The 22997-nt window shown below is 43.0% G+C and overlaps 1 protein-coding gene across 15 annotated transcripts in view; it reads left to right on the top strand.

Annotated features, from left to right (window-relative positions):
• The window catches only part of LOC139584006 (pleckstrin homology domain-containing family A member 7-like), a 163739-nt gene that overhangs the window by 5594 nt on the left and 135148 nt on the right, over positions 1–22997 (top strand). Inside the window, exon 1 of one of the 15 annotated variants that reach the window (XM_071415531.1) lies at positions 16374–16642. The exons of the other annotated variants lie outside the window; for them this stretch is intronic. Within the exon in view, the coding sequence (XP_071271632.1) occupies positions 16506–16642 (137 nt within the window). The 5' untranslated portion in view covers positions 16374–16505. Of the gene's footprint in view, positions 1–16373; positions 16643–22997 lie in introns of those variants that run through there. 15 annotated transcript variants of the gene reach the window in all.

The following is a 22997-nucleotide window of genomic DNA, read 5'->3' as shown; positions in this document are numbered from 1 at the left end:
TGTGGAAAAATAACAAGGTGAAGTATAACACCATTCCAACCCAATATCCTATTCTAGTTGTGGGGAGGACTATTTCCAAAGGTTATGTTTCTGTAACATCTCAAGGGCTCAAACAGTGTTTGTTCTGGCCGGCACTGCTACTGACTGGCTGAACATGTTTTCATATTTGTTTTACAATATCAAAGAGCTCTCTCCAATGGAATGTGTTTTTCATTGTCTTTGGACCCTCAGTTCTGTAATTTACGACCTCCCCCTGTGATCTGAATGTCCACTTAAAGTAACCGTTATGCCGTTAGATCGGTGCAGTCTGTTTTTATCGTGTGTGTGTGTGTGTGTGTGTGTGTGTGTGTGTCTTAATCCGCCCCATTTCTTGTATGCTCTCATAACACAACCCCACTCTCCCCCCTCAGTCAATTTACTATTGTCCATTTTTGGCATTCTCTTCAGAGACATGAAAGGGAAAGGGGGATACCTAGTCAGTTGTACAACAGAATGCCTTCAACTGAAATGTGTCTTCCGCGTTTAACCCAACCACTCTGAATCAGGGAGGTGCGGTGGGCTGCCTTAAATCGACATCCACGTCTTCGGGGCGCTCGGGGAACAGTGTGTTAACTGCCTTGCTCATACCACAGACATGGGAGAGTTCTGGTGAAATGCCCTCTCACTGTGTTTCTCTCTCGCTCAGGAGTAGTGTGGTCTAGCCTGGTCCCAGGTCTGTTTGTCTTGTCTCACCAACTCATACGGCCAATGTCAATCAATTAGGTGCAAACAGGCCTGGGACCAGGACAGGGACAAATGTTTGTTGTTTTGGCTCTGTACTCCAGCACTTTGGATGATACAATGACAGAGAACAAATAATGAACACTAATTGTAATACAATGAAAAAAATAAACACGACCTAAAGCATAGCTACTTTCTTTAGATACCTAATCTGTCTTTTCTCCGGATTTGTCAAGCCAACTTTCTATGTCAACTACCTGAATGGGAGCTGTGTGCTTTAAGTGGAAAGAACTACTGAAAGTATACCCACTTTTTAGACCACCAAAACACAAATCTCCCAGAGGCACTCAAGTGAAAGAAAAGAGCATGTACCCACCTGTGCATTCACAATATCTCACCGCATATTCTAACCGTCTTTATGTGCGTCACCAAAACGCAGCCATCCGAAACCCCATTCTTTCTACTTACTAACACATCAACAAAACAGACTGAGCTCAAAGATGATGATGATGAATTCATTATGGAGATAGGAAGGCCAAATGTGTGCCTTATCTGTGCCTCTGGCTGTTTGCATTGGGCCACATTTCATATCCGTCTCAACTGTTACTCCTCCAGACTCTTATTTGCCTGGGGTTTGTGGTGAATAGTCCTGCTTACGCTCCAGGGGAGGGTCCACACACACATACGTCACATACACCCCCTCCTCCCTTTGGATGTCAGGGGCTACAAATGGGGGAGGGGGGGTAGCTTGCTCGGAGCCCCTTCAGGAGTCCCTTGAGCCTGCTATCGTGCGTGCGCTGCAGGGGCAGAGCGGGATCAAATCCTAGGGATGAAAGAGGAAAACTAGGGGATAAACCCCTCGCAGGAATGTCAGAGGGATCTTAACTCCGGCTGTGCCTATTGGAGGAGGGATGGTTGGTACAGAAGGACTGGGGGGGGGATGCAGATGGCCCAGCCAGGAGTGAGTAGCAGATGTCAGGGCCAATCTCTAATGAAAGATGGCACTTCTAGCCCCCACCCCCACCCCCTAAACCCAAGTCCTCTTAGCCTCCTCCTTTAGCCTGTTAGCAGATCTGAAGGCACTGGGTAGGTGGGAGCAAGTTGGTAATGGCTCCACTTAGACCTCCAAGGGGCTTTGGAGAGCTGTATGGGTCTTTCTACAAATAATTGGGCCAATGTGTGACATTGGGATCAACATTTCAAAATGGTTTGAAATAAAAATGATATATATAATTTTTTTATGCAGTTCCACATGTGTACTTATTGGAATTAAAGTGAACTTCTGCAAATTGGCCCATAACTCCACCTATACAACAACATAGGCCTAGGTCTATACATTCTTTAAAAAACCTCTTAAGGATCCCCGTAGGATCGGTGGGACGGTTGTTGCTAATGTGTGTAATGTGACTAGAATGACGTTGTAAGCAGTGGCGAGTTTAGCATGTAAATCTTGGTGGGGCAAAAAAGAAAACAAAAAAATGTGGGATGCATGCCAGCAAAGCCCCTATACAACACAACACTAAACAATACATTAATTGCACTCTAATGGTGACAAACGGTGCCCACAAATTGTTAGGGCCTACATAAAGCTGTCCCAACAGCAGAGTCCCTACAGCAGTCCCAACACCTTACCACTGCTACACCTGGCTATCAACAGAGTCTTGTCTGGCAGTGAAACAGTTCATTCAGGCTTATTTACTGCCTTTTAAAAGAACATCGCTGATATGGCTGACTTGCTTAAGCAAATGTAGTTTCTACTGACAATTGAGATGTACAAACTATGGAATAAGGGGACAAGCGGATAAGAGGCCATCTGTAATTTCGATGAAGACAATAATGAGCGAGCGATGACGGAAGTCTTCAATATAACTTTGTTCAGCACGTTTGAAATGTACAGTGACAGAATTCACAACATGGGCCGTTCTTAAAGGGTTCTCTCTGTACACCAAGTCAGAACCGTAGGATAAATAAAGAGGGCATATAAGCACACAATGAAAGCTCTTATAATATTTGATTACATTCTCTAAAACCGGTTAGACTTCATGTGCAACACCAAGTTAGAAAAGTAGGTGAAATTAAGAGGTGAAAATAGACCAAATTATTAGGGTGAGGCACATTGAACGCCGTTTGGGTGTTTGTGTGTCAAAAAAGATACACGTGCAAGCCAAACGCCACCACTACTATCAGTAGCACTGTCAAAGCTGTACAAAAAAAAGTCTGCAAACAAGCACATACGGCCACGAACGATGTGTTTACAATACCGCCTTGGTGAAAATAGACCAAATTATTAGGTTGAGGCACATGGGCTACTAATAGCTTACTACACAACATACACTTAGTATTACTTTCTTAGCTACAATATACATATCTCCATAGCATATTACATAATTTGTGCAGCAGCATAACGTTACAAGACATTTTTGGACTCACCTTGTGCTGTGCTCATTTAACAGGAAGGTGGTGCGGCGGTCCTGTGGGCAAATGCTGTCATCAAAGTTGGGCATTCTCTGGATTTATGGGGGGAACTCACAGCCACTCCACTGAATAGCAGGCTAATGGTTGCTTTGCAATGCTTGTAGTTAGCCACGGATTCCTTCCAAACCACTCATTGTTGAATTTGCGATTTCCAACTTGTTGTGTAATGTTTATGTCCAATGGCCCATGAGCACCAATACGTTTTATCTATAATTTCTCTACATTATTTCTCTTCATACGACGAGGATTGAAAAGGATTTGCCAGTAGATTGTCCACTTGATTCATGATGATGACTGCTAGCTATGATTTTGAAAGTAAGATGTTGACATGATCAGTCCAATCAAAGCTACTGTACATATAATGTGATTTTACGTAATTTTGTCTGTGGCCAATGACCTTGAGCCTTCTTGGAAGGGCTCTTCTAATGTAACTCTATGGCAGGACCCAAAGGGCTTAAATGTTCGATGTCTACCCTTACTAAGGACTTAGACTTGGCCTGTGATGGAGTGTCGCCATGAGTGACAGAACACTGAGCCAATTACGGCACAATGCTCCTATTTTCCGCTGGCTGCCCCACCACCACCACAGAAAGCACTGAGCTAGGCTGAAACACCTGCATTTTGGAGCTGCCTTACTCAAGAAAGCAGAAAAGAGACCATGTTTGTATGCTGCTTTATTTACTCAATGATATATATCTTTTTTTTAAACTTTGTTTGCTAACTGATATGTGACACTTATTAATGCCAAAATAATATGCAAAACAGGCAAGCCAATGGTTGTAAGTAACAGCAAACTTTCCAGGACAGACATGTCTTATATGGGTAGAAAGCTTAAATTCTTGTCATTCTAACTCCACTGTCCAATTTACAGTAGCTATTACAGTGAAAGAATACAGTGCTATTGTTTGAGAAGAGTGCGCAACAAAACTTTTATCCCAGCAACTGGTTTGATACATTCACCTGTAGGATTCACCTGTATGATTCAAATGTAGGAACTGGGTGCCAGACGTGCTCAATGGGAGTGAGATCCGGGCTCTTCGCTGGCCATGGCAGAACACTGACATTCCTGTCTTGCAGGAAATCACACACAGAACGAGCAGTATGGCTGGTGGCATTGTCATGCTGGAGGGTCATGTCAGGATGAGCCTGCAGGAAGGGTACCACATGAGGAGAAGGAGGATGTCTTCCCTGTAACGCACAGCGTTGAGATTGTTGTCATTGCAGGCAATCTCAGTTCGATGATGCTGTGACACATCCCAGACCATGACGGACCCTCCACCTCCAAATCGATCCCGCTCTAGAGTACAGGCCTCGGTGTAACGCTCATTCCTTCGACGATAAACGCAAATCCGACCATCACCCCTGGTGAGAGAGAACCACAACTCATCAGTGAAGAGCACTTTTTGCCAGTCCTGTCTGGTCCAGTGACGGTGGGTTTGTGCCCATAGGCGACGTTGTTTCCGGTGATGTCTGGTGAGGACCTGCCTTACTACAGGCCAACAAGCCCTCAGTCCAGCCTTTCTCAGCCTATTGCGGGCAGTCTGAGCACTGATGGAGGGATTATGCGTTCCTGGTATAACTCGGGCAGTTGTTGCCATCCTGTACCTGTCCCGCAGGTTTGATGTTCGGATGTAACGATCCTGTGCAGGTGTTGTTACACGTGATCTACCACTGCAAGGACGATCAGCTGTCCGTTGAGTCTCCCTGTAGCGCTGTCTTAGGCGTCTCACAGTACGGACATTGCAATTCATTGCCCTGGCCACATCTGCAGTCCTCATGCCTCCTTGCAGCATGCCTAAGGCACGTTCACGCAGATGAGCAGGGACCCTGGGCATCTTTCTTTTGGTGTTTTTCAGAGTCAGTTGAAAGGCCTCTTTAGTGTCCTAAGTTTTCATAACTGTGACCTTAATTGCCTACCGTCTGTAAGCTGTTAGTGTCTTAACTACCATTCCACAGGTGCATGTTCATTAATTGTTTATTAATTGAACAAGCATGGGAAACAGTGTTTTTAAAGCCTTTACAATGAAGATCTGTGAAGTTATTTGGATTTTTACGAATTCTCTTTGAAAGACAGGGTCCTGAAAAATGGAAGTTTCTTTTTTATGCTGAGTTTAGAACACCCCCCCCAAAAAAAGCTTCCAAAAATTGTAAAAGAAAAAGTAGGCCATTGCCTCTATTTTTTTAAGGCCTAGATATTCAAATCGGTATTATATTCTAAAATATGTGAGAATAATGTTGACATTCCCTGACTAAATAGATTGGATGGCTGCATGGAGAATTTTCGATCACCTATGTGGCTGACGCAGGTACACATAATAAATCCATGAATAGAGGTAGCATTAATCTCACCGTTATTTTTATAATGAGAAAGTGACCAAAAACGAGGTTCCTTTTTTTTTAATGTAAGGATTTGTATGGAAAGCCAAGTTGAAGCCAACATTCAATGTTGTCATCCTCACTGCACGTGGTTTTACCGAAGCAGAGTAGCGCAACACCCTTCAATTAAAGCGGTGTGGAAACCAACGAAAGTGGCCACATCTCTCACAAAAACAGATTCAAAAATGTAGTCACTGATAATTATAAGGGAGCAGGAGAACTTATAAATTGGCTACAATAATTGCAAGGAGTTTTCAAGCACCAAATTGACAAAGTCCGATTTTTCAAGTTAGGCCTATTCCAGTACTTGCATTTCTGAGCTCCAAGTTCAAGTAGGCTACTTCAAGCCCCTTGTGTTGTTTAACGTTGCCGGTGTAACATGGAAAACAAAATGTTTTTGTCATTATTTCATTACCAGATCATCATTGTGAATAAGCCCACGAGGCTATGTAATTTGTAATTATTTCATTACCAGATCATCATTGTGAATAATCCCACTAGGCTATATAATTTGTCATTATTTAAGGGATAATGCCAGAGAAGCCGGTGTTTTGGAGGATATATTGGCACTGGTATTAGGCCCGAGACAATGTTAAAGCTAACGAGACCCTGCTGTAAATCAAGCAGACAACAGATGATCAACCTCAATTCGCTAGCGATATTAGATCCAACGTGGATCCAGGCACCATTGTCTTCACCGGCATAACGAATGAGACACCATAATATTCTGTACATTCCTCGCAAATGCATTTTTCCCCCCAGCACTTGGGCTGTTGTTGCATTGCATGCACTCACGACAGCTGTTCGTCACTTGCCTGTCATTCTGATAATTCCTTCCTGGTGTGAAAATATCACTGTGTAATTAAACAGCTCAACACCAGATGTAATACCACAATTATTATGCATTATTGAAGAACCATGTTAATGACAGCTTCAATTTAGGTTTTAAGTATCAACTATCTTTCTGTTAGAAGTATTAGGTTTTTCAATTGCATTTATTATTTTGGATTTGTGTGCCCACAAACTGTTTTCACCATGTAACAAGGAGACACACAAAGTTATGTAGTTACAGTGCATTTCTGACCGCTAGATCCAGGAGTCCTACAGGGTTCAATGTCTAATTTAACTGATTTAATGCTTAGTATGTGATATACTGACACCTTACACTGCCATAAATGCAAGGACAGAAAAGTACTGTTTTATGTCACACGATTTTGGACAAATCCGTCGAGACACCAACCAAAGGTTTAAAATCAACTCGTGAATTTGATTGAATATAGCTACGATCCCCTATATCTTTATATCAAACAATTATCAATGACTTATCAACCGCTGTAACAAGTTTAACTACGAACAGTGTAACTTCAGAACGGTATATTTATTACTAAAATTGCTTGATCAAACCCACTTGACCTAAAGCCGTCAGTCGCTCTGGGCGTTCAGGATGCAATATACAGCTGTTATGCATATAACAAATAACCACATGTAGCATCTGCACTGGGATTCGATAGCATGCTGCTGCCACCTGCAGCGCTAGAGCAGGGAATTGCCAGGGACCTCATGATACGATATTATCACGATACTCATGTGCTGATACGATGTGATATTTCAAAGACGCAACCCTAGCTTAACATCACACTTGGGTGGCTGGTCTTGACATAGAAGTTTACACGAAACATTGTTCTTTGTAATATTGTCTTAGATGGACTATTTACATACTTTAAGACTTTATATTCCTCGTATCAAAAACAAGGCAACATTTTTCTGGCGCTCTGGCCTTGACTGTGGAGAAAGCCACCGTGCGTCATGACTGCCTCCTGTGAGTTTGACCGGTCAGGCAAAGAGGAGCTGTGCTAAGCTCTTTACGACTACGCCAAGTATTGTAGAAGTCTTGTGATATCAAACAGGCTAAAACCATGTGGTAACACTTGTTGTAAAACATTTCGATTCTACGTTGTTATGACACAAATTGTTTTAAAGCGTAATGTGACATTACAACGAAGAAGTTACCGCTAACAACGAGCACAACCCCCCCCCCCCCCGACATCATTGCTGCACGCGTAATAGAACATCACAGTATCTACTGCAATTTTTCCCCCACCATTTCCCCCCCCCACCCCAGCTCTGCAACAATAACATTGGTGGTGGGGCAACGTGGCGCTGTTTACGCCTTCTGCGGATTCCACCATTAGGTCAGTAGTCTAGTGGTAGCCTAATGCTAGCTATTTGAGTAAGATTGATTGTTTTGTTTCAGTGTCATATACCTTTTTTAGGTGCCCATATGGGCTTACCAATAACGACATGTTGTATCATTATTATGCCACGTAGAGGATATGCAGGGCTTACGCTAACTAAGATTTATTTAGTAGGCCTGTGGAAAAGCCACGAGTATATAGGGTCAGCTTGCTCCAGCTCTCTTTTGTTACAGCTAGGATACAAAGGACTTTGTTTCGTCTCGTAGACAGTGGGTGTCCCAAATGGGATCCTACACCCAATGTAGTGCACTACTTTTGTCCAGGGCCCGTAGGGTTCTGGTCAAACGTAGTGCACTTTATAGGGAATAGGTTGCCATTTGGGATAAATACCATGGCTAGTTCAAAGAGCAGCATTTTTGTGGCAGCCAAAGAAAGGGCGGTTAAGATGATGCTCTGTAAGCAATAGTTTTTTTAAACTTTGGGCTCAAAACAGGCAAACTGAGTTAGTTTGCTCACTGTACCGCATTTTTGTTCTTTGGAAATGTCAAACCAAGGACGGTCTCCATGCACAGTTGTGGAATGTTTAATTGTTTTAGTGGAACTTTCTTTTGACAACTCTTCGTTGCAACTCAGTTATTTGACAACAGAGGGCCTATGGACCAGCCATTTCTGCTGTATACCATCTATCTATCCATGTATTGCCTGTCTGGTAGCTGGGAGATTGGAATATATCTCTGGTAGTGTGAGTGATTAACCTATAGAGGAGTCACCGGTAAATCGTCTGTCTTACTCTATGAAAGAAACATCGGCTTTGGAGTCACAAATACTGTGTCATTGTTCAGTGTGATGAGCTGTGTGTTTTTGGAAGGAATGGTTTTGTATTCAGTTGCTGCCTGTACTGCACTCGGCAAAACAAATCAACACGCACCGCATGACTGTCTGGATTGGCACCAACTTGAGTAAAACTTGAATATTTCTATTTTCTGTTCAAAAAGAAAGTATGAAAGGAGGGAAGGTGGGAAAGAGGGGTTCGGTGTCCTTGGAAAGAGTGATCATTTTTTCTCTGAATCAGAGCTTCCCAGTGGGCTAGTTGTGCTGAGGCTGCTTGTTCTCGCCCCTCAAACACTCTCACACATATATATATATATATATATAGATATATATATAGATATATATAGATATATATATATATATAGATGGCACACACACATATATATGGCACACACACAGTGGCAAGAGAAAGTGTGTGAACCCTTTGGAAATACCTGGATTTCTGCATAAATTGGTCCTATAATGTTATCTGATCTTCTAGGTCACAACAATATTACAAACACAGTCTGCTTAAACTAATAACACACAAATAATTATACATTTTCATGTCTTTATTGAACACACCGTGTAAACATTCACAGTGCAGGGTGGGACAAGTATGTGAACCCGTGGATTTAATAACTCGTTGACCCTCCTTTGGCAGCAATAACCTCAACCAAATGTTTTCTGTAGTTGCGGATCAGACCTGCACAATGGTCAGGAGGAATTTTGGACCATTCCACTTTACAAAACTGTTTCAGTTCAGCAATATTCTTGGGATGTCTGGTGTGACCTGCTCTCTTGAGCTCATGCCACAGCATCTCAATCGGGTTGAGGTCAGGACTCTGACTGGGCCACTCCAGAAGGTGTCTCTTTGGTTGGAGCCATTCTGTTGTTGATTTACTTCTGTGTTTTGGGTCGTTGTCCTGTTGCATCACCCAACTTTCGGTTGAGCTTCAGTTGGCGGACAGGTAGCCTAACATTCTCCTGCAAAATGTCTTGATAAACTTGGGAATTCATTTTTCCGTCGACGATAGCAAGCTGCACAGGCCCTGAGGCAGCAAAGCAGCCCCAAACCACAATGCTCAATATAGACAAGAAAAATACAATAATTTGTGTGTTATTAGTTTAAGCATAATGTTAGTCTATTTTTGTGACTTAGATGAAGATCAGATCAAATTTGATGACCAATTTATGCAGAAATCCAGGTAATTCCAAAGGGTTCACATACTTTTTCTTGCCACTGTATATACAGGCATATACAGTCTGTCTGTGAGAATAAGGGATGCAGGGAGTTTCTGCTGTGACTCAGCTAGGTATTTCCAAGGTTGAGAGGAGAGGGGGGACAGCTGAGCTCATAGCAACCCAGTGGAGAGGAGGCTTGGTCAGGTCATAACCTCTACACCAGGGTTTCCAAAACTCTGTCCTGGTGCCCCACCTGGGTGCATGTTTTGGGTTTTTGCCCTAGCACAACACAGCAGATTCAAATAATCTATGCTTGCTAATGAGTTTATTTGAATCAGCTGTGTAGTGCTAGGACTAAAACCAAAACGTGCACGCAAGTGGGGCACCAGGACCAAGTTTGGGAAACTTCGCTCTACACAACCTCTGCTCTCTGAAAAAGACAAGACTTCATAGTTGATATTTTATATTAGAAGGGTATTTGCATTAAAAGAGGGAGAATAACCAGGGGAATACCTGTTAAATGTTTCCTGTAACAAAGAGTCCGTCCCAAATGGCGCCCTATTCCCTATGTAGTGCACTACTTTCGACCCAAGGCCTATAAGCCTCTGGTCAAAAGCAGTGCACTTTATTGGGAATAGGAACATTCAGTCCGGTGCATTTAGCTGCAAAACGACTCAATCACTTCTTGAATAGAAAGAGGTTAGGGATCAGTGAGGTTGTGACACTGATGGAGCGTCATTGATCCCACATTGTCTAGGGAGAGATGGACGTAAGTGAACGAGAGGGGATTCCAAAAAAATGGAGAGAGGGAGAGAAAGAGAGAAGGCTGGATTTGAAGAGGAGTGGAGTGGGTAGGTGAGGAGAGTTGAGGATTGCAGGTGCAAGGGGAGCTGAGGAGGTAGTGCCTGTGTCCAAATACCCATACTAGCCTCATAAATAGTATGCGGAGAAAGTGTGTTATAGTGTGTGAAATGTAAAAAAACAAAGTGCTCAACGTGTCATCTAATGTGTGATTGCATTGATTCCTGCCATTCCTTCGTTTTGGTACAGCGCGTCAATGTATCTGCTTATCAGCTGTTGTCAGACACGTGAGTCAGAAAAGACGACTGAATTCTGCTAGATCAAACGCCGAAATGAGTATGCAGTTTAAGTAAGTGGTACGCTAGTATGGATATTCGGACACGGACAGTGAGAAAAGAGGAGGGGGAGGAGAGGGCAGTAGAGGAGGATAGATGAAAAGATAGGGGAGGAGGGGGGTGAGTGACTCACTGTTTCTGTTGCCTGACTCACCGGGTCTGTGTTGTGGTGCTGAGCTCGGGAGGTTATTCAGCACTACAGGCAAATTATTTACTGTTTGTGTGTAAGGGGGGGGCATGGGCAAACCATATCAGACAACCTAACCTGAAATCACAACCTGAAGGTACATGCTACTGTACTGTTTGCTGAAGCTAAGATGAAAAGCATGCAGAGCACGTCAAGCCAAATATCGGTACTGTAATGGAATAGTGTTTATGTTCCCAACGGACTACTGTACTATGTACTGAACTATTTACAGAAAGCCTTGCTGCATCTCAGTTTGTTGAAATGTGTTTGACCAAGTAAAAAAGCCCTGATTCATTCATGCCAATGAGCCAATTGAAACATGCTCCTGTCATGGTGTCATTGACGCCTATTCTTCTTATATCCCAATAGTTTGATGGGTTTGCAACCCAAATGGCACCCTATTCCCTATATAGTGCACTACTTTTGACCAGGGTGGTAGGGTATAAGTGATGCACTATATGGGGAATTGGGTGCAGTTTGGATAATGATAGCCCTAGCATTCACGAATGTTAGCAGATCGTTGCTCTGCTGATTGATGAACACTTGTTTCAGATAGAGAGCTGGACAGTGTGTACTGTAGGTATGTGCTCAAGATCTTTACACACACACACACACACAGTTACCAAGGATTCTAGAATATCTTCTCTGGTTGAAAACAGCCTCTTGTCCTTGACTTGGTCGACAGTTCTTTCCTGTGTGTGTGTGTGTGTTCGTTCAAGCTTTTGTGTCAGTATATCTCAGTACACAGTGCATTCGGGAAAGTATTCAGACCCCTTGACTTTTTCCACATTTTGTTACGTTACAACCTTATTCGAAAATGGATAAAAAGCAAAAACTGGTGTTTAGACATTTTTGCAAATAAAAAAAATACAAATAAAAATGTCCGGGCTCTGGCTGGGCCTCACAAGGACATTCATAGGCTTGACTGGAAGCCACTCCTGTGTTGTCTTGGCTGTGTGCTTAGGGTCGTTGTCCTGTTGGAAGATTAACCTTCGCCCCAGTCTGAGATTTTGAGCGCTCTAGAGCAGGTTTTTATCAAGGATCTCTCTGTACTTTGCTCCGTTCATCTTTTCCTCGATCCTGACTAGTCTCCCAGTCCCTGCCGCTGAAAAACATCAACACAGCATGAGGCTGCCACCACCATGTTTCCTCCAGACGTGACGCTTGGCATTCAGGCCAAAGGGTTCAATCTTGGTTTCATCAGACCAGAGAATCTTGTTTCTCATGGTCTGAGAGTCTTTAGGTGCATTATGGCAAACTCCAAGCGGGCTGTCATGTGCCTTTTTACTGAGGAGTGGCTTCTGTCTGGCCACTCTACCATAAAGGCCTGATTAGTGGAGAGCTGCAGAGATGGTTGTCCTTCTGGAAGGTTCTCCCATCTTCACAGAGGAACTCTGAACCCCCCTTTGTTCAGGGACACATTATTTCATTTCTGTTAGTCACATGTCTGTGGAACTTGTTCAGTTTATGTCTCAGTTGTTGAATCTTGTTATGTTCATACACATATTTACACATGTTAAGTTTGCTGAAAATATACGCAGTTGACAGTGAGAGGATGTTTCTTTTTTTGGTGAGTTTATATCTGAATACTTTACAGTACCTGTCAAAAATGCCAAGAGTGCAAAAGCTCTCATCAGGCAGGGTGGCTACCTTGAAGAATCTAAAACTAAAATATATGTTGATTTGTATAACACTTTTTTTGGTTACTACATGATTCCATATGTGTAGTTTTGTCTTCACTATTATTCTACAATGTAGAAAATAGTAAAAATGAAGGGAAAAACCCTGTAATGAGAAGGTGTCCAAACCTTTGACTGCTACTGTACTTTGAATGTATGTGAAAATAATTGATAGTATTTGAACCGAGGCGTGGGTGTTTGTACTGATCCCAGTATATCCCTAGCCTGGTAGTGCTGTCGTGACAACGGCCCTGGGTCCCTCGTGTCTCTGTGTGTGGTGCGAGAGGCAGCACAATGACGCCGTTGTTGCCTGCTGGGGTCTCTGGTAGCAGCGGTGGTGTTGTACACATTCATTTGGATGCTGCCCCACTGGAGACTTGTTTGAGCCCTCAAACTCTCTGTGTGTGCAGTGCACTAATGATAAAAACACTTCTTTAGAATGAGATGGGATTCTCGATGCTGAAAAGTACAAATCCAACCTGACCCCTTAAAAAGTATGTTTGACTGGGGCCCGTAGAGCATTTCGTAAACTCGACTGCAAACTTAAAATGGAAGTCTTTCATCTTCAACGTTGTCCTGGGGCAAGTTACCATTTTAGTCTTGAGTGTTTTAAATGCATCTGGACGAATCATTTATCTCTTGGAGGATGAATGTATAAAGAATGTAATATATTTGATAGAGAACTTGTTTTATCACCTCTGTTTGATAATACACAAGTGTATTGTTGACAGATAGGGCTAGTTTTGTTGGAGTTTTTTTTGACCAGGACCCATAGGGTCTGATCAAATGTAGTGCACTATACAGGGAATAGGGTGCCATTTGGGATGCTGCCTTAGAATGACTTATTTTAGTTATTTGACTGACTGACAAGGTCTTGGGTGGGCAGAGAAAAGAGTGGACTACAATATACACTGAACAAAAATATAAACACAACATGTGAAGTGGTGGTCCCATGTTTCATGAGCTGAAAAAAAAAGATCCTTACACAGGTGCACCTTGTGCTGGTGGACAATAAAAGGCCACTAATGTGCAGGTTTGTCACACAACACAATGCCACATCTTTCGCAAGTTGAGGGCGTGTGCAATTGGCATGCTGACTGCAGGAATGTCCACCAGAGCTGTTCCCAGAGAACGTAATGTTAATTTCTCTACCATAAGCCGCCTCCAACGTTGTTTTAAAGAATTTGGCAGTACGTCCAACCGCCCTCACAACCGCAGACCACGTGTATGGCGTCGTTTGGGCGAGCAGTTTGCTGATGTCAACATTGTGAACAGAGTGCACCATGGTGGCGGTGGGATTATGGTATGGGCATGCAATTTGAATGCACAGAGATACCGTGAAGAGATCCTGAGGCACATTGTCATGCCATTGATCAGCCACCATCACCTCATGTTTTGGCATGTTAATGCACGGCCCCATGTCGCAAGGATCTGAACACAATTCCTGGAAGCTGAAAATGGCCCAGTTCTTCCAGGGCTTGCATACTCACCAGACATGTCACCCATTGAGCATGTTTGGGGTGCTCTGGATAGACGTGTTTGACAGCGTGCTACGGTTCCTGCCAATATCCAGCAACTTCGCACAGACATTGAAAAGGAGTGGGACAACAGTCCACAGGCCACAATCAACAGCCTGATCAACTGTATGTGAAGGTGTCGCGATGCATGAGGCAAATAGCGGATACTGACTGGTTTTCTGATCCACACCCCTACTTTTTTTTCTTTTCTTAAGGTATCTTTGACCAACTGTATTCCCAGTCATGTGAAATCCATAGATTAGCGCCTAATTTATTTAAATTGACTGATTTCCTCATATGAACTTTAACTCAGTAAAATCTTTGAAATTGTTGTGTTTTTATATTTTTTTTTATGGCCTTTTTAAGGATAAGTGTGTTTGTGTATTTTTTGTATATATCTCACACCAAACAAAGCCCAGATGTCAGAGAATAATTGGCTTTATTTCTTATGTTCACCCAGCTATCTGGTCTTGTCACCCTGCGTACACCTGTCTCACCGCGCTCGCACAAGCTCAGTGTGGGATCTTTGCACGTTGTCTCCGGGCTGGGCGCGGTTGTTTACCATGTTGGGAGCATGGCCAGGTACGAGGCCCTGCATGTGTCGGTGTGTGTTTTACGCTCAGTCGTGTGTGTGCATCTGATAAAGTAATGAATGATAAAGACTATTGCCACTTAGTGTTTTAGTTAAGTCTACCTTTTTCCTACAGGCAATATGTTGCCGGGTGTGTGTATGTGTGCAAGTAAATGTATAATAGTAAAACAAAGAACGTTTGGACAATCGTGAACTTTTTCGCCAGTCCCCACAAGGGAAAAAGGCTATTTTAGGGTTAGAATTAGGTTTGGGGTTCGGGAAAGTAGGATTTTGAATGGGGATCAATTGTTTGGTTCCCACATATCCACAGATGTTCCATCAATATTGTAATAACCAGCAGAGCTGGTATTAGTAGTGTGAAATTCATGCTTTTAACATGTATTTGCGGGTTGTTAGGTGTGTAGAACTTGACAGCCATGGTATGATACACCTTTGCACTCTGTTACAATAGCATTGTGTAGGCTACTGCATCTATCAAGAATGCTAAGAATGGATGCTGATCCGGAAAGAAGGGTTACCAAAATATACTGTTATTCTATATTCTATGGTTCAGTCACTAACAACACGTTACACCAGGGCTGTGCGTATCAACATTGCTGTGAGTTTAGTATTTTGATCAGGAACACTTGTTTTATAGTATACATCAAATTGTTTTCAGGGGTGACAGTATTAGTCCAATGGGCCTTTTGTAACTGCTTCCTGTCTGATTCTCTATACACACACACACACACACACACACACACACACACACACCTTCCTCTTCGTCTCTCGCTGCCTCCCTCCTCATTTAAAGTGTAATTCCAATTTTGTTCACTCTTCTATGTTCCCTCTACTCACTCACTCACTCACTCACTCACTCACTCACTCACTCACTCACTCACTCACTAGTAGAAAACCAAATCAACATGTGCATGCACTTTGGCTTTGCTCTCATGGCCTGCGGTCATGTGGGCCGCAGGCCATAGAAATAGAGTTACTAGAGGGTTCAAAGCCCCTCCCTCATACCACTTGAATAGTAATTCCCATTCTAGTAATTATATTTCTATGGGGGGGGGTGGATGTTTCCAGTTCATCATTACATGACTACGTCTCAAGTGGCACCCTATTCCCTATTTAGCGCACTACTTTTGACCTGGGCCCATAGGGCATGTGACTTCTGCTCAGCGAGATTTATTCCATAGACAAACAAGAGGGGCTCGTCTGACCATACAGAGCACAGATAGTGGAGGAGGACACACACAAAGGAGGGATTGAGGAAGTGATGGAGAGATGGCAGATGGATGCAGTGTTGTGGCCCAAACATCTGTCCAGTGTCCATGCTGCACCATGGGAGACAGTAGGCATTCTGTTACCCAAATGACAAGTGACAAATAGTGCTTGGGCACAAAACCATTAGCATTTTGAGTCTGAGTGGAAAGAGAGAGAGAGAGAGGGTGTCATGTGAGAGGACAAAGACTGAGGAAGAGACAGAAGACAGAGGATGAGAACGCAAAACAGAGGGAGGGGATGAGAGGGAGGACAAACACTGCATGGGACTTAGAGGATGGGGAAAAAAGAGTGTGGGAGACGAAAACAGAGGGAAGGCTACATGGGAAATATTAGACTAGTTTGTCCTCTAAGGCATAGTTGAGGGATGGGGACCTGCTTTAGCTGTGACCCGGGTAGAGACTCGGGTCCCGAGCTGGTTCCCGTCAAGCGTCACGTCACCCGGCCAAGACGAACCAAGGCTATCGCTAGCGTAGATAGATGGGATCTGATATGCAACACCAGGTAAACATAGAATACTTCACCTTTTTATATACGTTCCTTATGTTGGCACCTAATTCAGTATTTTGTATTTTTATATATATATTTTTTCTAATTTGGTTTTGCCGAACCCTAATAGCAGGGTTTTGTTCCTTAGGCACCAAACGGAAGAAAACAGACAAATAGGTAGGTCCTATCTGGACTGGTCCAATAAGAAACGCTCATTTTTTTATACAATTTTTTACATTAAACTTAACCCAGTAGTAGTGTTAGACACAGTATAAATGAATTGATATTGTCCGGGCAGCGAGGCGAATGAACTGCTGCATTACAGCTTGTTACATCACGCCTGGTTTGTTTTGCGGTGTAGCGGTATGACCCGTCGTACATCACACTCCACAGGAACTGACATCTGCTTCACTCTGTTTTAACAGCACATGTACACAGTCAACCGCGCGCACAAACACATACATGCATGCATTCATACATACAGTCAATCGCACACATGCACACACACACGCACCCTAACGGCATCCGCCGAAAGCAAACATTGGCTTCATTCGGGGTGACAGCACTTTCCCCAGTCCCACTCGCCCAAGCCAGCCCATAAAACAGGTGGATACCCTCTCATCGTAGCAGTCTGATAGACCATAGATGGATAGAACAGACCGCATTATCCAAGCTGTGATTTGATTATCTGTCCAACTGCCGTTTTGAATGGGATTCAGTTGAGTCAAGAAATGTTATTCTTTTGAAAATGTGGATCAAATGGCTCATTTTAACAGTTATCTTTTTTTAGTGTGACACAGATATGGCAATGACTCTGGTAAATTATACAGCAATGTTGGTTGGGCATCGCTATGAGACTGATCTTCAGCTATGTCTACAGTTTCTGTTCAGAAAAACTTTAACATGCAAATCATTGATGACAAGGGCCAGATTCCTTCGAACCAGGGTTGTCAAACTCATTCCATGAAGGGCCTAGTGTCTGCAGGGTTTTGTTTTTCTTTCATTTAAGACCTAGACTATTATTATTTTTACTAATTAGTGACCTTAATTAATCAATCAAGTATATGGGAGGAGCGAAAACCGGCAGATACTCGTCCCTCTGTGGAAGGATTTTGACGCGTGCGTTAAACCATCAAACTGTGTCAAATGTATAACTTAGATTTTTACAATCAAACAATTGCTGCTACTGAACATAGCTGCAGATTACTGGATTCAATATATATGCAAAGACAACGCAACACTGCCAAGCTAGTGATAAGAAGACGTCCCTGCGGATTCCTGCCTGCCTCTTAAGGCTGACGTCCCATGGCGCTCATTTGATTATTAACTTCGCTTCCACGTACTGTGCTATTTATTCACCATCAAACAGTGGGTTGAAATGAAATTCACAACCTTACTTTTGTTTTATCAACTCCACGATATCAGGAGGAGGAAATGAGCCTTTTATACATTTTCATTCAGATATGAGAGATGGAAATTAAATTGAAATCGTTTTGACTGTTGGAAGGCAATACGATATGGATTACCCAAGGTATCTGAGGACGATTACTCTCCTGGGTGTTGTGAGTTCTTAATCTTGTTTAGCGACGGGGCACAGGACCAGCGTCCGACCATGTGTCATCAGTCTTTCGGTGGGGTCACTGAGGTTGTGTGTCTACCGCGTAACCGTGTGTGTGCTGTTTGTGTGTTACTTTCTTATGACGCAGGACAATTAAGTGCTGGTAGTGGCAGTGTTTAAGTGTTATTCGACATCCACAGACGCAGAGACGCGATAGTCCGGCATCCCGTTGTGACATAGCTACGCGGCTCACGCGGCTCTGAAACCACCATCCATGGGAGACGCACAGCCCGAACGCGCAACTCCGGCACCGCGTACGCATCGTCTATTCATTTGAATGTGTTGACAGTTGTCCGGAATTGCTTGAGCCGCGCTAAGAATTTGGATCGTATGAAAGCCAACAGCCCGATATTCTAGAACACTGCTCTGCCTCCACGTTTTGGACTCTGATAGGCACTTAAAAGTGTAAAAACCAGAGGCCTGTTCAGCAGGGTACAGCATTGTGGAATGTTCCGATTTTTAGAAATGTAATGTGTGTAACAAACCTCTCTTTTCTGACATGTAGAATAAGGAATCACCTCAGCTCCATTCATGGCGTGACATTTCAAGCTGCAAGGTTCCACACCGTTTATGCCCCTGAGGTGTCTTGACTGTTTCTCAGGCTCACTGACGTGGGATCACTGTTGTCTCTGTGGAACTCAGGTTACACTGTAGTGCTGCCCTGGCATTTCGACGCTCCTTTTATACCCGCTGTAAACTGTGTGTGTGACGAAGAAGATTCCATTTGGTGTCACACTGTCTAGGACGTACCCACTATATTTCTACCAGAGACTGGGAAGCTGTGGTTCCCCCTCTTTGGAGGACTGCTTGTAGTAAAACTAACACTTTTTCAGGAACTCTTACATTTAAAACGAACCCTTGAGAACTGACTAAATAGGTGTTGGAAAAGCATTTTGAAGGACCGGCCAGCAACACCACAGGTGCCGGAGCTGGTCCCCTGAGCCGGGGGGGGGTTGAGAAATTCAGAGATATAGCCGATGTAGAATGGCTATGTCCCAGTGTGCCAAGTCACATGCCTACTGTACGTCCTTGACCCTGATGTAATGTCTAAGGAACCATAATCCAACGTTACCACAATGGTTTCTGTGTGAGAAACAGCTCGTTGGGCTCAGTTGCACACAGAACCACCACCAGGAGTTGCTGTTGACTTTCCTGCTTTACAGCAAAATGTGTGAAGAACATTAAGTCTTAGTAAGATAAATCTAGACCTTCTCAATGAAAAACACGACTCTGAGTACTACAACGTTGGGTTGAATCTCTTATCTTTACACCAAACACCCACTTCCCTAAGAACAACCTTGGTTTTTTCCCTTATTGTTTGATGTAGGAACACTTTGTTCTCGCCACGTTTTTCTCCCGTGGCAGGTCCTCTTGAGGCACCTCTCTCTGTCACTTTAGATCTCTATCGGCTATGGGCGAGAGTGGTTTGATATATTTGGAAAGGATGTGAATTATTCAGCGGCGAGGATTGAGTTAGTGGTCCCTTAGCTCGCGCTTTTACTGTAAAGACCATGTCCGTGAAGTCTAACCGTGAAAGACTTGTTTTTCATTCGTGTCTGGATTGCCATATGTAACGTTGAGTTTGTCACAGGAAACAATCTTTTTTTTAACCCCCCCCCCCCCCCACATTAAACTGGTTACATGTCACAGTCGTTTGTCAGTTTCCTTTGCAGCTCAATATGAACCTCTCACTATAATCTGCTGTAGTCTCATGCGTGGGCACTGGTTGGCTGTTTTCAGCATGTACATCATGCATATAAAATGTTGGCTTTTTCTATAGAAATAGATCCTGCCTCTCGCTAAATAGTAGAAAGCAGATTATTCAGTCGACATTCCTATCGGTCCTACAAGATGGCGACATCTATATGAACGCAGCTGCCACTTCATTAAAGCCGTTGGCCGTATGACTCCCTGATAAAATAAAGGTTAAATAAATAAAAAAGTCCAAAATAAACATCAAGGCCACTAGCATCTGGCAACACAGTTTGGTTTGGGTCGGCACGTGTGAGAAGTGTAATGTGGTCTTGTGGAGAGGAATCATCAACTCAGCCATCCACTGTCAGTGACTGTAAAGAAAAGATGGCTTGGAACAACGCCACCACACGCTCGTCACTCTGTGTATCAACCAGTCTGTCAGCCAGCCTGTCTGTCGGCCAGTCTGTCTAGCAGTCAGGCACACAATCGGACTGTGCAGTAACAGCAAAGCCCTGTCTGTTTGGCTGAATCGGTTTAGAGGGAGAGGAAAAAGCAGTCAATTAGCAAAGGGACTACTTTTGACCTCCCCGGGGTGTATTGTAATGGTAAACCTCGCTCTGTTAGGCAGTGAGAGCAGCCGGTGTGAGGTGAAACTAAACCCAGTGTATTTTGGCCATTTTACACATTGTTGTTGCTCTTTTAGTCCTGAGGCTCAGTTAAGGGGATATTTGAATGTTGTCAACTAAAACTGAATAAAGGCTACTGCATTTCTTTCGCAGTATGGCTTGTCTACCTTTGCAGTTAATATTATACAAGTCTATAGAGGCAATGCCAGAAAGAATAGTAACAGAACATTGTCTGTGTATTGTTAGTTGACCTCGCATGTCGTAGTTGCGACTTAGGTTATTTATGAATTGATCCTTTTAGATGTCCTTTAGAGGCGATTGCATGTGACTGTTCCTATACCAAGCTGGTCCTTTGAGTGTACGAGGAGACATTTAAAGCAGAGTTGTGACGGGACACCTCAAAGTTTGAAAACAATTATTTTGGTTTTTGAACTACAGTAGGTGAAGTGGATTTACATCCGGTAATGGAATTACGGTAACGGAATTATATCGTGGGTCCCTGATCTGTACTATATAGAAATGCATGATTCTGGATATTAATATCATTTTCTTCATGGTGATGTATCCTGAATAGGTACACAAAGATAGAAATATGCAATATCCTTATTTTGCATATTTTGGTAATATTCTACACGCTGGCTATTAATGTAATGAGCTCCGCCCCCAAACAAGACCACATTTGGTTGGTCTGGACCAGACCAAATCTGAACCAATCACAGAAGTCTGTTTTCACAAGTTTGCACATTACGGCTCAGTAGAGAACACTATAGTACAGTAGAGTAGATATGTTTAGTAGAGCACAATACAGTACATTATACTGTACTCTAGTGTGCTCTACTGTATTGAATTCCACTGTACTCTACTTTTCTTCACTGTACTGTTCTCTACTGTACTGTGTAGTCCAAACTTGTGAAACATAGACGTCTATGATTGGTTCAGATTTGGTCCGGCCAGGGCGGACTGACCAAATTGTCACGCCCTGACCTTAGAGAGCGTTTTTACGTCTCTATTTGGTTTGCCCGTGTGATTTGGGGTGGGCATTCTATGTTCTTTAGTTCTATTATTTGTATTTCTATGTTTTGCCCGGGTAGGGTTCTCAATCAGAGGCAGCTGTCTATCGTTATCTCTGATTGAGAACCATACTTAGGTAGCCCTTTTTCCCTCCTTTCGTTGTGGGAAGTTGACTTTGTTAGAGGCATCATAGCCTATGTTATGCTTCACGGTCGTTTCATTGTTTTGTTGGCGACATTTACCTAAATAAACAGAAATGTACGCTCACCACGCTGCACTTTGGTCTCCTTCAGTCGACGGCCGTGACACAAATATCCACTATTTTTCAACATCCGTGGATGGCCGGTGTCAGTTTGTGACTATATGATTTCCCATTGTAGCCAATACAATTTTGGTAACAGAATTACTGGTTTTACTAAAATAAGCAAAATTTACAGTCGGGGAAAGTTGAAAGGGGAAAGTGCGTTGGAGTGATCACTTTGGCCGGATATGATAACATTATTGCACTGATGCATTGCAAATAGTTGCACCGCCCAGACAGAGATGAGCACCGTGAAAAAGAAGATCCAAAGGAATTGACAACCATTAGAAAAATGGAAATGACTTGCAAACCACTTGAGCAATGAGGCTGTAAGAGATGCGCAGGGTAAGCGGCATTTACTGTTGAAGTGCTACATTTTACATACGAGTTGTGTTATTTTTTTAATTATGTACTGTACATGTATTATTTGCAGATGTCACTGACAATAAACACACACTGAAAGCCACTGAATTGTCTTGCGTTACCACCTTTATTAATAGGCCTACAGCGTTCAGTAGGATGCGTTGCTCGGTTGATTGACAGGTGTACTGTAGAACGATAAACTTTCACCTAGTGTGGATGCTCACCAATGTGGGTTAGAGTCTGGACTTCTTTTAAAATATCTGACTTTTACTGAAATACTGCCATCTGTAAGATGATAATGAGTGTTCTTGACTTTAGGGCTGGCACAATTACCGTATGACCGCGTAACTGATGGTTATGGATGAAGATCGTCATAAAAATGTAACTGTCATAACTGTAAAAAGAAGGGGAAAAAAATATTAAGGGTGTGTTGCACCAACATGGTTTAAAGTATTCTAGGATTAGAGCTAATTTAGGTTTGTAATTAATCAGAGATGTGTTGCACCACTTAATTTTAACTCTGGATCAGTAAATCGATGATTTAACATTTTTAAACTATGATTAGTGACATGTTAGACCAATATAAGAGGTATTTTGTGAGTTGAAACGAAGTAGCTAGCCGATTTGACAAATGAGGCCACAACGTTGCTGTTCCTTGATAAAATAATAACAATGTAACGTTAGAACTACTGCGACTCCATCGTGAAAGGTTCTCCTGGGTTGGTTGATTTGAAATAAAATCCGTTATTTGCCAGG

This window comes from Salvelinus alpinus, chromosome 9 (genome assembly GCF_045679555.1).
Source record: "Salvelinus alpinus chromosome 9, SLU_Salpinus.1, whole genome shotgun sequence".
Lineage (NCBI taxonomy): Eukaryota > Metazoa > Chordata > Actinopteri > Salmoniformes > Salmonidae > Salvelinus > Salvelinus alpinus.
The sequence above is the reverse complement of the archived record's forward strand: the minus strand, read 5'-3'. Positions and strand labels throughout refer to the sequence as shown.